Here is a 14582-nt window from a genome sequence, read left to right on the forward strand (position 1 = left end):
TTAGTCTTAACATAGTAATAAAATAAATGCATATAAATAATAAATTTTGATACTAAATTTAAAGATTATGTATGTCATAAAAAATATAATTCATCAGCATAGAATCAACAGAATGATATCAGTCATAAGTCTAATAAATAATATAAGTTTATTTTTTGTAATATGTATTTATACACAAAATATCTTTGGGGCCAAACCAAAACTTATAGGATAATTTTTTAGACATTTTAGAAATCACATTAGGAAAATTTTTATAGAAAATCTAACTGCACCAGTGGATTATGCAACCCCTGGAATAGGTATATATCAAATTTCATGAAAAAATTATACAATGTAAGGAACAGTCGTAACGTATGTAATCAAATACATAAACTATTATTTTGTGTTAATAATGTATGCAACCCCAATTACATCTAACCAACACAAGGAGTGAACATTAATTATTGCCAATATGTTTTGTTTTTTTATCATTAAACAAAGTAATAATAATAGGCCTCCCCCACGAAATTATAAATCTGGACCTCCACACTGCTCTTAATTTTCTGTCAGTTCTCAATTATGATTTGACAGACGTCAAAACAATCCACCTTAGTATTTCCAAAATATTTTGTTGTAAAAATTTTAGTAATATTTTACAAAAATGTCGGCGGCAATTTTGACTGCCGACTGGTTCCTTTTGGGACGAGACTTGTATTTCAGGTAAATTTTTGATTTGCAAATTGAAACAACCACATTTGTAATTTACTTGGTTTTAGAAAATTCGAAATATATTCTATGGCATGGCAGCAAGATATTAATTTGGAGAACTTTATTGCTGCTTGTGCACCATATGGTGGACCTATTGCTATACGTAGAGATGAAGCGAAAGTTGTAAGGGTTCATGGAACTGGTCAACCAATTATATATATTTTCTCAGGATATGGGAAACAAATTACTTCATTTAAAGTAAAAATTCATTTAAATTATTACACCATATAAGATCACTTTCTTCTAGTGGACAAAGAAGCCAATAGTCAAAATGGATTGGTCAAATAATGAAAAATTAATATGTGTACAAGAAGATGCTTCGGTAATGGTTCATGATTTGTTTGGAAAGTTTGAATTGAACTTCAGCATCAGCCCAAAACTAAATGATACTAAAATAGTTGATGCAAAGATTTTTACAAGTCCTCAAAATTTCACTGGAATAGCTGTAATGACAGCTAATTACAAAATATTTTTGTTGAACAACATCCAAGATAGAAAAACTAGACAACTTTCTGAGCTACCAAGTAAAACTTATATAATATTATCCAAATATATTTTAATTTTATAATTTTAGGATCCAATGTACCACCCACATGTTGGGCAGTTGTTTCAGAAAATTCTTGCACAGAAGTTTTAATAGCTCGAGGTATGGAGTTATATAGATTGAAACAAGATGAACATCATACCAGTGCAATGGTAATACAAATAATATATTTATTATAATATAACAAAGAATTGTTATAATGAATATTATTTTAGCTCCAGGCGGATTTTGAGCACAGTTATACTTCTATACTGGACATAGCAGTTTCATTTAATGCTCGCCATTTAGCTCTGTTTACAGACACTGGATATTTATGGTTAGGTTCGACAAATCTTACAGTCAAATATTGTGAAGTGGACACAAAAATTACTCATAAACCAAAACAAATTATTTGGTAGGTATGAATTAGTATTTATTCTTAACTATAAGTTTCAACATTTATCACTTTGATCACATCTTAAATTAGCAATGATTTAGTCAGTCAAATTGGTTTATGATACCTGTATAACAGTGTGAATCTTTGCAATCTTTAGGTGCGGTAATGAAGCAGTTGTGTTATATTGGGAGTATGATAATTCCCTTCTAATAGTTGGTAAACATGGACAAAAAATGATGTACACATATGATGGATCTCTATATCTGGTACCAGAAATTGATGGAGTCAGAATTCTATCAACCACTCAACATGAAATGTTACAAAAAGTACCAGATGTTGTTGAAAAAATCTTTCGAATCAATAGCACTGATCCAGGTAGTTTTCTATTGGAAGCTTCCAAACAATTTCAGAAGGGCAGTCACAAAGCCAATGAATACATAAGTCTTGTTAAAAATGATCTAGTCAAAGCTGTTGAACAATGTATTGATGCTGTGGGTTATGAATTTGACACCAAAGTTCAAAAGATGTTAATTAGGGTAGGTTTTTATAATTTTTTTTTTATTAATTATTAATTACGGCAAATTTTAGGCAGCACAATTTGGAAAATGCTTTATATCTGATAATTCCTATTCATCTGATAAATATGTTAATATGTGTCGTTTACTTAGGGTCTTAAATGCTGTTAGAGACCCAAAGATTGGAATATCATTAACGATTACACAGTATCCTTTCTAATAGAATATTCGTTAACTATCTTTTTTACTTTATTTACAAAAAATAATTTCCTTAATATAATTCAGACTACAATACTTGACATATAAAGTTTTGTTAAACAGATTAATTACAAGGAACAATTACTATCTAGCTATACAAATAGCGAAATATTTGAATATGGCTGATAGTGATGGAACCAATCATATTTTAGTCCACTGGGCAAAATACAAGGTAGATTTATGTTGTTATATTTTTGTATTTATAATACCAACTTTTTTAAATTAGGTCAGTCAGTCACAATTGGAAGAAGAAACTGTGGCAAGGGAAATTGCTGAAAAATTGGGTTATACAACTGGTATTTCATACAGTGAAATTGCTAGTACTGCAGCTGATCATGGCAGAAGAAAATTGGCAATTAAAGTAATTAAATTTATAGAACCCAGTTACACTATTTATGTAATATTAATTTCAGCTTTTGGATTATGAATCAAATGCTAGTGAGCAAGTGGATCTCTTATTGAAATTGGGAGAGAATACTCCTGCACTAGTGAAAGCTATTGAAAGTGGTGATACTGATTTAGTATATATGGTCATACTTAAGTTGAGAGAAAAAATGGCACTAGGAGACTTCAAAGTAAATGTATATAATGACTCATATTTCATTTATCACATATATTTATTTTAGATGACAATTAGAAATTATCCTGTTGCACAATCTCTATATATTAAATACTGTAAGGAACACAACACCCAAGCGCTTAACGAAATTTACATTCAAGAGGATGACTTTAGTGCCCAAGCGCAGACATTCATTTTGGAAAGCTTAGATGACAAGGTATGTTTCCTGTTAGAAATAATAATTGAGTATATCACAATTACTTTACAGAAGAGCCATGTTAAAGATTCATTACTTACATCAGCTATGGAAGCTTACAAAAAGGGCAGAAAAGAGTTGTATGCTAGCATGTGTGAAGAGAATCTGAAATTGTTACGGTACCAAAGAGAACTTGAAGATAAATTAAACATGAAGAACAAGTTTGTAGGCAAATCAGTACATGAAACTTGCAAATTGCTTCTAGAATTAAATGATAAGCTGGCTGAAAAATTCAGAAGTGATTACAAGATACCAGACAAAAGGTAAAATATTATATTGTCTTTTAAAATTTTTAATTGATTGAACAATTTCAAGATTTTGGTTACTAAAGATACACAGTTTGGTCCAAAAAGGAGATTGGCTAGAATTGGAACGTTTTTCTAAAGTGAAAAAATCTCCCATAGGATATGCTCCATTTGTGGATGTTTGTTTGGAACATGATAAGAAGGACGAAGCCCTTAAATATTTGTCCAAAGTTGGTGAAGATGTTAAGGTTAAATATTACACAAAAGCAGGGTAATATATTCATGAAATTTCGAATTATTGCAACTCACAATAATTTTTAGATTCCTGGAACAAGCCGCAGACATCGCATTTCAACAAAGAGACATTCAAGGGCTACTTTTTGTTCAAAGCAAGTCACCCTCACAGTCCCCCTTATCAGAAAAAATCAATGCAATGGTTATGCAATTGGATTCCAAGAAGTAATTGTGATATTTACTTTATAAGTTTTATTTTAATTTTGATTTATTTTGTTAGATTTTCTAGTTTATTACCATTTATTCTTAAGTATATTAATTTGTAAATATATATGTATACCATTACATAGTAATTTTATTTTTATGATTGTCTAGTAGTTAATTGATTACAAGATAACGTAAAAAGTGTCTCTAAATTTAATCGTAAAAATTTTTCAATTCCAACTTACTCAAGATAAAATTTATCTATTGATTCATTATCACACTACAGTATTTGTAGTAGTAATTAAAATAATCTAGTGTACAACTGAATTTGCACAACATGGCAGGTAAAAAAATAAATACTATTTGAGTACATACAATATTTTAATGCAACATAATCTGGAAAAATATTTATTTGTTTTTATTAACATATTTTTGCAGCATATCAATGGGTCAATTCATTTTCACAATCAGGGATTCCAACAAGTGCACTTGATGGAGGTGTCGACATTGACGGCCATCAAATTTATGTCGGAAGAGCATATCATAATGGAGAATGGATACCAGGAAAAGTTATACCTGGAAGAAATATTGCCTACATTGCCAGTGAAGGAAAAGAATATCGCAAAGATCGTTTTCAAGTAATATTTAAATATACTTTTATTAATATAATATCTACTCTTACTACTTTTAGGTATTATGTGAACAAAGATTTGATTGGGTAAAAGTCACGAACGGAAACATACCAACAGAGGCTGTTGAGGGAGGCAGAACAAGTGATGGCAAATTATTATACATTGGGAGAGTAGTATATGGAGGATCCAACACTGTTGGAAAGGTGAAATGAATTGTACTTGACTTTGCTCTGAATTTATTTAAAATGTTATGTTTTAGGTCTCCTCAGAAACAAAATTATGCTACATTCCTTTCAGTGGAAAAGAATTAGAATTTAAGGAATATGAAATTCTCGTGCTTAGAACTTAAAGTTCTTTTATCATTATTATATTATATTTACATTTATTATTATTATGTTATTGTTTAACATACATTGCAAATGCATTAATTGAGCTATGAATATATTTATAATGTTTGGTGTAGGAATTTTTTTACACAAACATATCAGGTGACACGAAAAGTTTTACTTATATTGTGTGACAATATAACAATAAATCTTATAAACAAGCATGAATCTTAATCACATTCTCTTACAACTGATAAGATAACAAAACATTGAAAATCGTAATTTAATAGAGTGAGTGATAGTGAATGCAACCATGGGTAAGTCATGCCGATGAAAACTCAATTATTACTAACATCTGTATTTTATAGAGTATGGTTTTAAACCTATATTTGCGCCAAGTGCTCCGTCTCATTCAGAATACAATCCACAAGAATTAAGTTATCCTCCGAATGAGCAATGCTGCCCATATCCACCGACGTCCTCTACTAACTTCCCCAAGCCCGTTTATCCTTTGCTGCCTCCAGAAAGTTCTCCGTGTAGCACGTTAACAAATTTCAGACCTATTCATCCATTAAATGAGCATAAAAAAGGTATGTAAATATATTGCCCTATATGTTATACGTCTCACATCATTAAATCAGAAATAATTATTAAACAAATTGTAATTTTGCTTAATAATTTAATTACACCAAATTTAAATCACAATTTGAATGTTATCTTAAACAGCTTGCGGAGACAAACTATTGCATTAGGGAGTACATGGCGTTTAAGGATAAGATAAAAATATTTTATTCTTTAGAACTTATATAACAATTCAGATTAATCAATTAATCTAATTAAGATTAATAAAATTATAGATACCAGTAGTTAAATCCGTTTATTTAAATTGAAAAGTGTAATATTTTTGCATATGTAAATATTTCACAAATCTTATTTGAATTATAACGTAACGAAGCACAGTAAATTACTAATCCCTACATCTTTAGTGTCAATATTTGATTGTGATAACTTTTCTATTATGAATATGTTTGATATTTATTTTAACAAGGTGTTAATTGCATTACATTATATGCGGTTTATTATTTAGCTGTGCTTCTAGAAACACATTAAATTAGAACATCTAATATTTTTGCTAATACAATAATTTTATAAAAATTATGACTGCCAATTGTAAATATATAGATTGTGTTACTGAATATTTAATTAAACATATTTTTCAGCTTATTATTGGGTAGATACCCATGCCAATGGTACAGTTCCATCAACTGCAATACAAGGTGGAGTTGACATTGATGGTGAACCAATTTACGTAGGAAGAGCTTACCATGAAGGCGATTGGATACCTGCAAAAGTCATTCCTGGAAGAAATGTAGCTTATATTTCGTATGATGGTCATGAATACGCAAAAGAAACGTTTCAGGTAAAAACATTTCATTTTATCTTATCTTATAAAAATGATTTACTTGCAATGAATATTTTCATTCTCAAATTAATAACGGATTCTCCCTGAGATTATATACACGTCACTGGTATTATAATAAATTTAATTAAACGTTCCAATTTCGATGTTTATTTACATCATACATATATTAATATTAGAATATATTTAAGAATACTGACGAATATTTACATTTATTTTATTTAAATAATTAAAATATATATAAATGACTACTTTAATTTGGTAGGTTTTATGTGAACAACGATTCAAATGGGTGCCGACATCTGGAGCAAACATACCCCCAGGAGCAGTAGAAGGAGGCAGAACATGTGATGGAGAAATCCTTTATATTGGACGTGTTATTCATAATGAATCTCAAACTGTAGGCAAGGTAAATTAATTTTCAACCAATATAACTTTACGTGTGCATAATCGCATAACTAATAGAAATTATTTATATTCTAGGTTCATCCAAGCCATGGATGCTGTTACATTCCCTTTAACATGGAAGAAAAATCTTTTCCGGAGTATGAAATTCTAGTTTTAGAGTCTTAATTTACACCATGTTTCATCATATTAACGTTTACAAATTTATTATTATATATTAAATAAAATAATAACTCAACTGTTTATAAATTTGTAATGTAAATTAAACTATGCAAACATTTATCGTATTATTAAATAATAAAAGAGCAAATAAACAAAAAAATAATTAAAAAAAAATATTTATATATTACAATGTAGTAAATAAAAAATTATAAATTAGACACATCTATATATCATACAACAATGCTATTGTCTTGCATGCTGACATCACTTTCTCTCATAGTTCTATTTGTCATATCCTCATCTTCATCTTCATCATCCTCCTCAGTACCTAATTCAAACAGTCTTATTTTCTTTTTATTTTCTGATAATACAATACCAACTTTTCGACTACCTGAAATTGCAAACTGAGAAGCTACCATGCCTGTTATAGGTTTCATGCCTTTTGAAAACTGTACTGTTGCATTCATATCAGGAAGGTAATTATTTCTATCAATATCATGTTTTAAATTTACATCCGTTAATTTTTCGAATGCCTCTGTTAGATAAAACTGATAAAGAATAGCTGTTTTATTGTTTTTATTATCCTGTAGCAGCAATGACAGTGTGTTTGGCGAAAAAAATTGGTTATCTATTATTTGATAAAGATTATCACCTTCTGAACCATCAGGAGATAAATTCGTAAAATAGAACTTCCCGCAGCGGCCATGCTTTACTTTGTAGTTGTCCACAAAAACTTGAAGAAAGTATATCCTATTTTTACTACCTATAAAGGAATACATAGCAATATCCTCATTCATATTCATCACAGACATTCTTAATGGTTCTGGTCCAAAGTTGAATGCATTCACTATTCTCTCACAGGTAAACTGTTGACTAATTGTGACTTTAGGCCACTGTAATACCATATTCAGTGTATTTTTTAATTCTTTAAACTGTTGAATCAATGACATTTTTTCAAAATGTTTTAATATGTAAGTATGATTACGTATGCATTCATTTTGTTTAAGAAAGTTGGTCCAATCATTATTTTCCATATTTGGGGGGATTGATAAAGAATCATCTGTTAAATATTGACCTATTCTCTCCATAATAAACCCTTTTTGAACTTCTTCAGTGGGGAGGTGACCGATATCGTCGAAGTTCTGAAGGAATTCCGTAATATAAGCCAAATCTTGCTGGGTCATTTTGTGAATATCAGATGGTATGGGTTCATCTATCAAATGCATTATGGCCGTGTATAACCATCTAAAGAACGCTCGGTAGTTAGATAATGAATGGTTTATAATTTGTTGCATTTCGCCGGTTTTTATTAGAAACGCACCATTAGCACTTATTCCTTCTGTTATAATTTCTTCTGCTAAGCCAAGAATCTAGACAAACAGACAGGAAACTATAAAATGATTATGATTACAGTACCATACAATCTTACCTTATATCTGTGTTCAAATCTTGCCATTCCTCTTATTTCTGCAAGATGATAAGTAATATTCTGGCCAAATTTAGTCACATTCTTTAATAGCAATTTCTGAATGTTAACATAACTCATTTCAATGCTTTGGCCAAATTTCTCTAGACCTTTTTTAGTCAAATCATATAAGAGAAACATTTCCATTTCAGATGAACATATACCAAACATGAGCAAATCTAAGAAGTCAGCAGTAACTCCACCTTTTGGGACAATAGCAGCAAATTTTGCAAGTTTTGTATCTATTTCTAATAAGATAGTTTCCCAAGACTCAACTATATTAGTTATTGCATCTGTTAAATAAGATAATAGATCCATAATGTAGACAGTTTTCATTGCAAGTGTATAAATTTCAGGCATGTATGTGCGAAGTATATCAGAATTTAAACCAAGTATTTTTATATTGTTTTCATTATCTTTTACTGTCACTAAGATTGTACTCATATCTTCAATTACATGAATATTTTCTATAGAACATTTAAATCCACCAAGTTCATTAATGTCCAAGACAGCACATGTAAAACATCCAAAAATTGAAATATAAACCAGTCCACTTTTTGTTCCTATTAATAATATATTAAATAAATTTTGATTATGAAGAAAATTTTTATTTGGAGTTTCTTCTACATTTGTTGAAGGCAGTGGTGTTGGTTCAGATAAAAATATTGAAGAGAAATCCTAAAATTATTGAATAATTAAATTTAAAAAACTCCTTATAATTATTTTCACATTGATTTAATATTTTTTAACATACCATATCTTTCATATACTTGTTTTCATCATCTTCTTCAAAGTTTTGATATTTACTATTTGTATCAATTTCAACCTTCTCTTGTACCCAAGTCATACATGATATATCACCATCAGCACGAGACGTATTTAATATATTCTTGTGTTCCACTTCAACTAAACATATTTCACCTAGAAAATGACTATTTTATTTTTCAATAACTTAGTCTATTTTATTTCATTATTTTAGACCTGAGCTGTAAGCAATTGCTAATATTTTCCCATCAGGTCTCCAAACAATTCCTTTTACAGTAACACCTTCCATAGGAGGGTTGAGAATCCAGGCTCTGCTCCATGTCAATCGATGTAAAGCGACTTCACCTATGAAACAATTTAAAGTAATTTGTAATATAATAATTTACCATATAATATTTTTACTTACCTTTAATATTTGAAAAAGCTACAAGATCCATTCGATCACTCCATACCATATGAGTAATTTCATGTTTAACATTTTTCTCTTCTAATTGTTTAATAAAATTGTACATGTTTAACAATTTTAAATTATGACAAAGTTTATTTTTAGGTTAAGATGATTACCAACATTATCGAAGGAAATAGCCCCATATTTAGATCACATGACAACTTTTCTATCATTTTATTGGACGATTTTATAGGGTTTTTTTTTTATTTCTAACATTTTAATATAGCCGGCAGTGTTTGTCAGAGGAGGTTCTATAAACACTTTAGTAATCGTGGTGTTTTGATTGTACAAATAACAAAACAATTGGTCGACATGGATAATTTAGAAGCAAACATTATGGATAAGTCCATGAGATCTGTTTTTGGTATTAATTTCAAACTTATCCATAAGAAAAACATTAAACATTTTCATTTCAGTCGGTAATATTCCTTATGAAGCAACAGAAGAAAAATTGAAGGATATTTTCGGAGAAGTTGGTCAGGTTTTATCATTCAAGTAAGAACTAATTTTATTTCTTCTAATATTATTAAATTTTAATAATATTTATAAATTATTACAGACTAGTTTTTGATCGAGAAACTGGTAAACCCAAGGGATATGGGTTTTGTGAATATAGAGACCAAGAAACTGCCTTAAGTGCCATGAGGAATTTAAATGGGTATGAAATTGGTGGCAGAAATTTAAGAGTTGATAATGCTTGTACAGAAAAATCCAGAATGGAAATGCAAAATTTGTTAAATCAACCACCAATTGAAAACCCATATGGTGAACCCATTCAGGCAGAAAAAGCACCAGAAGCTATTAGTAAAGCAGTTGCTTCTTTACCTCCAGAACAGATGTTTGAACTCATGAAGCAAATGAAAGCCACAATACAAGTAACTTTTCCTAATATCTGTTTGAATTTTAATCAATGTGTAATTTTCAGAATAATCCAACTGAAACACGCCAAATGTTATTGCAAAATCCACAATTAGCATATGCATTATTGCAAGCCCAAGTAGTGATGAAAATTATTGATCCTGTATCAGCTTCAGTAAGTTCAACATCATCAAAAATATAATGGATTATAATTTTCTAAATAAATCCTGTTAGACTATCTTTTATTACATATAAAATTTTATGACACTTTTTTTAGGCTTTGTTGCATCCTTCAAATAAAGTACCAGCTACTTTAATGCCTTCAGATAAACCACTTCAGGTGCCCATTAATACTAATTATATTGCCCCTCCCCCAGTTCCAGTTCAACCACCCAGACAAGATTTTCAACCTGTTCCACCACCAGTTATGCACCCTAACAATCAACCTGTATTTACTGGTAAGTTAACATTGATTCTTTGAACTTACGGTGCTAATATGTGTAATTTTATAGGTCAAGATGTAGATCTAAGATCTTTAGATCCCAGGGGCACTTCTGATCCTAGATTGGCAAGGATGGGTGATCAGGACATGAGAACTTTATCTACTCAGTTGCCAAATCCATTGCCTCCAACAGTTGGTGAAACGTAACTACTTTTCTAAATTGTTTTAACTAAAAACATCATATTAACATTTCGTTTTTTTTATTTTTAAGCTTTAATAGAGATCCTAGAGGTGCTAGTAACTTCCCCGGCGATCCTAGACAACAACAAAGAGTTGATCCTAGACAGAAAAATATTCGTAAGTAATCTCAAAAAATAAAATATGTTTATAGATGCAGAAGGTTTCAAGGGAATTTTCATGACCACCTATTTTTATAAATAGATTTTTGTTAAAACCAAAGTTATATATAAATAGATATATATTCATAGCCATGTATTTTAAAGTAACATAAATTTTTAGCACCTACGAATCAGATGCCACCACAAGCTATTCGTCCGCCAGTTCAACCACCTCCAGTAATTCCACCAAATCCACAGATTTCCAACAGAACTCCTGCACCAGTAAACTCAAATATTGGACCAGCAGGTGCTTCAGATCAAGAAAAGGTAACAACTTTAATAATTTTTATTTTCTAAATGACATAATCTTATTTATTTTAGGCTGCACTTATCATGCAAGTATTGCAATTATCTGATGACCAAATTGCTATGCTTCCACCAGAACAGAGAAATAGTATACTCGTCTTAAAGGAGCAAATTGCAAAGAGTGCACATCGTTGATGTTGTTTTCTTCATGTATATTATATTAAAATATTTTTTTTAATTTATGCGTTTGTCTTTTAGAATTAGTTTAAAGAAAACACATCATAAAAAGTTTTAATATCTATTTTCAGGTTTAATATAATGTAATTTAAGATAATAAAAAATATGCAGTTCATTTTCTATGTGTAGGGCATCTCCCAAAATTAGTCCGCCGCAAAAGTTCTGCTTTAATGAATACTTTTCTAATGATAAGCCCACTGAAGTTGCATGTTCTTGAATTTTCCTGACATACCTATCAGGGCCTGTATGAAATAATATGGCACAGTAATACTGATCACTTGGTACATAAACAAATTTTATTAAATGGTAATTTGAATCCAAATGTTGTTGCCAAACTGCTACGCAGGTGTTCAGACTGATGCCATCTAAGGGATCAACTATTAATCCACATGAAACTAAATGTTTCATTATTGTATAAAGTCTTATGTTATTATCATTTTTTAAACATTCCTCTGAATAAGATACAACAACTACTGTGTTACTAATTTTATCTAAACCTCTCCTATAATCCCCACATATCGTAAATACATATTTATGATCCAAAATCCTAATTTGATGTTCAAGTACTAATTTTAATTCATCAATTTCTTCTCTTTGGATTTCATCTTCAAGGGTTTTATATTTAATTGCTGCAAATTGTATATTAGATAGCAAATGGGAGTTTTTCCATAAATCCTTTGCACATATGTATCCCTTTTTGACTAACAATTTTGTTTTTAAAGGTCCAAAGCAAATTGAATCATCTAATTTTACCTCTTCATCTTCTTTATCTGATTCACATGAACTAGAACTTATCGATTCTTGCATATCTGTTTTTTTGTCGATTATAGACACATACGGGCCATGTCATAAACAATCAGATGATGTAAAGAATTTAACTACCCCCTGGCTTTCTTTGACAACAGACAGATTTAAAAGTGATTACAGTAAAGTGATTTAAGAGTATTTAATTTATTTTAATTATGTATTTACTCATTTTGGATTGGTACTAAATGTTATTAATAATTACAATTAAATGTTATACTTTAAATATAGATTTAAAATTATACTTATATGATAATTCATAGCTAAATGACCTCCTGTTAATTATAGAAACAATGGAACGTAATATAATGTATTTTGTTGCTTTATAATGTCAGTTTTAACGGACGAACATGAAATTTCTACTTTATTTAGAATCGGCGTAAACTTGGAAAAATTTTAAATGTTACCGCTTTTCGAGTATGTTAATTTTATTGGCTCGTGACTTCCTCGTCTCGTGCAACATGAGCTATCTGATTGGAGCAGCATAGGGATATTCAGTCTAGTCGTTTGTATATATGACAGTTGGTAATTCTCCTGTCATATGATTTTTAGGGTTGTGTCAGTGGTTGAAAGTGAACAACATGAATAAAATACTAATTTTGTGTGCTGCCTTAATCGTTTCAGGTGCATATATTAACGACAAATTATTTCTATTAAAATATGCTATTTTACAACATGTAAATGTAATGTAAGAATAAATGCTAACTTTGAATTTTATTGCAGTTTATGGAACAGGAGAATTATCAATTTTACATCACCCCAACAGTGTAGTCTTAAAAGGACATGACCCTGTCAAAGAAAGTACCCTCCCAGAAGTATATTCAGCAGTATTAGGCTTTTCAACTGAACATTACTCAAATTGGCGGGGTGTTTTCATTGAGGACCCCTTCAGCCTGGCTGAGGCTGTTTGTACCATTGTAGTTGATGGGGTTGCAGACATAGATTTGCAAAAGGGATACCGTTTTCCACTTAGAACTAATGAAGAGGATTATAGAGTGTACCATACCCTTGAAAAGAGAGTTACTGAAAGGTATCCAACTTCCAACAATCATTTGATTAATATTGATCTATCCAATGGGTTAGAAGATGTAAGTAGTAATTTTCATAATCTTATTAGAAACAAAGATCTAATCATGTGATCATCACAAGTAAATATTGTTTGACCTTGTTGCAGATTGAAAAGTACAACATTTTCCATGGAATCAAAAGTGACAAACCAAAGAAAACCAACTATAATTTCTTAAAGCCAACAGTAGAAGAAGATCGTGAATTCCTCAAAGAAATCACATTGTTAAAGAGTATCACAGAAAAAATTGAACAAGGTGTAATTGAACCAGACAACACACCTGATATTTTCTGGTTCAAACTTTCAGGTTTGCATGCAATTTCTGATTTGTATGGTGAAAACAGCACAACAGTGAAAGAGGCTAACCAAATTTTGAGAGAAGCTATCCTTGCCTTGAATGCTGCAATTACTAAAGCTTACAATGGTGATGTTTTTGTATCTGTTATCACCAGCGATGCCATTCACACCAGAAGAACAAGAAGCGTTTTAGAAGTTAGTTCTGACACTGCCGACGACAACGTCCATAACTTGGCTCAAAACTATGATGAAAACTATCCTGTTATCTTTAATATTATGTTGTGGTTTGGAGTGGTAATGGTTTTCTCTTTGCTTGCCATTTGTATTGCTATTGCTGATATGGATCCAGGCAGGGATTCAATTATTTACCGTATGACAAGCATCAGAATGAAGAAAGATAACTAAATGTTACACAGTATTTTATTATTTGGAATATATCTTTGTAAGATCACATATTCTATAAAGAAATTTAGGGTCATAAATCATTTGACTTCTGTAGTGGTAGAATGTCATTTAATTATGTAAAGTAAGATTGTATAAATTTTTGTTGTTTTCTGAATATGAATATCCTGTTACACAATATTTTATTTATTTAATTAGAACAACTGACTGTAAATATCTGTATTTTAGTGTAATATAATTTACATTCCCTGTTACTTTTTGTTATTTAGTT

At 30.1% G+C, this 14582-nt stretch overlaps 7 protein-coding genes across 7 annotated transcripts; 5 read left to right on the forward strand and 2 right to left on the reverse strand.

The window, feature by feature from the left end:
- The first annotated feature begins 556 nt into the window (after window positions 1-556).
- LOC109597026 (vacuolar protein sorting-associated protein 16 homolog) lies at window positions 557-4079 on the forward strand. Its single transcript, XM_020012660.2, has 14 exons — window positions 557-699; window positions 756-945; window positions 995-1271; window positions 1322-1443; window positions 1507-1685; window positions 1825-2203; window positions 2256-2389; window positions 2468-2612; window positions 2667-2801; window positions 2854-3015; window positions 3067-3216; window positions 3268-3518; window positions 3571-3771; window positions 3822-4079. The coding sequence occupies exons 1-14, from the start codon at window positions 641-643 to the stop codon at window positions 3961-3963; spliced, it is 2526 nt and encodes an 841-aa protein (XP_019868219.1). The 5' UTR covers window positions 557-640; the 3' UTR covers window positions 3964-4079.
- A 182-nt stretch (window positions 4080-4261) lies between these two features.
- LOC109597016 (uncharacterized) lies at window positions 4262-5028 on the forward strand. Its single transcript, XM_020012637.2, has 4 exons — window positions 4262-4282; window positions 4377-4576; window positions 4630-4773; window positions 4830-5028. The coding sequence occupies exons 1-4, from the start codon at window positions 4276-4278 to the stop codon at window positions 4917-4919; spliced, it is 441 nt and encodes a 146-aa protein (XP_019868196.1). The 5' UTR covers window positions 4262-4275; the 3' UTR covers window positions 4920-5028.
- A 48-nt stretch (window positions 5029-5076) lies between these two features.
- LOC109597034 (uncharacterized) lies at window positions 5077-7001 on the forward strand. The gene is made up of 5 exons (XM_020012667.2): window positions 5077-5213; window positions 5265-5486; window positions 6117-6316; window positions 6582-6725; window positions 6800-7001. The coding sequence occupies exons 1-5, from the start codon at window positions 5210-5212 to the stop codon at window positions 6887-6889; spliced, it is 660 nt and encodes a 219-aa protein (XP_019868226.1). The 5' UTR covers window positions 5077-5209; the 3' UTR covers window positions 6890-7001.
- A 45-nt stretch (window positions 7002-7046) lies between these two features.
- On the reverse strand, window positions 7047-9668 carry LOC109597032 (anaphase-promoting complex subunit 4-like). Its single transcript, XM_020012665.2, has 5 exons — window positions 9520-9668; window positions 9330-9458; window positions 9103-9269; window positions 8313-9026; window positions 7047-8253 (listed from the first exon to the last, which is right to left on the reverse strand). The coding sequence occupies exons 1-5, from the start codon at window positions 9623-9625 to the stop codon at window positions 7114-7116; spliced, it is 2256 nt and encodes a 751-aa protein (XP_019868224.2). The 5' UTR covers window positions 9626-9668; the 3' UTR covers window positions 7047-7113.
- Window positions 9669-9787: 119 nt separating this feature from the next.
- LOC109597037 (cleavage stimulation factor subunit 2) lies at window positions 9788-11743 on the forward strand. Its single transcript, XM_020012670.2, has 9 exons — window positions 9788-9925; window positions 9978-10056; window positions 10121-10436; window positions 10487-10594; window positions 10697-10877; window positions 10932-11064; window positions 11133-11218; window positions 11381-11526; window positions 11581-11743. Exons 1-9 carry the CDS (start codon window positions 9874-9876, stop codon window positions 11698-11700), a joined length of 1221 nt encoding a protein of 406 aa, XP_019868229.1. The 5' UTR covers window positions 9788-9873; the 3' UTR covers window positions 11701-11743.
- Window positions 11744-11789: 46 nt separating this feature from the next.
- Window positions 11790-12621, reverse strand: LOC126265049 (DNA polymerase beta-like). The gene has a single exon (XM_049965388.1). It carries the CDS (start codon window positions 12547-12549, stop codon window positions 11797-11799), a length of 753 nt encoding a protein of 250 aa, XP_049821345.1. The 5' UTR covers window positions 12550-12621; the 3' UTR covers window positions 11790-11796.
- Window positions 12622-13011: 390 nt separating this feature from the next.
- LOC109597029 (ATPase H(+)-transporting accessory protein 2) lies at window positions 13012-14565 on the forward strand. The gene is made up of 3 exons (XM_020012662.2): window positions 13012-13170; window positions 13270-13634; window positions 13721-14565. Exons 1-3 carry the CDS (start codon window positions 13128-13130, stop codon window positions 14312-14314), a joined length of 1002 nt encoding a protein of 333 aa, XP_019868221.1. The 5' UTR covers window positions 13012-13127; the 3' UTR covers window positions 14315-14565.
- Window positions 14566-14582: the final 17 nt, after the last annotated feature.

Source organism: Aethina tumida, chromosome 3 (assembly GCF_024364675.1).
Source record: "Aethina tumida isolate Nest 87 chromosome 3, icAetTumi1.1, whole genome shotgun sequence".
Taxonomy (NCBI): domain Eukaryota; kingdom Metazoa; phylum Arthropoda; class Insecta; order Coleoptera; family Nitidulidae; genus Aethina; species Aethina tumida.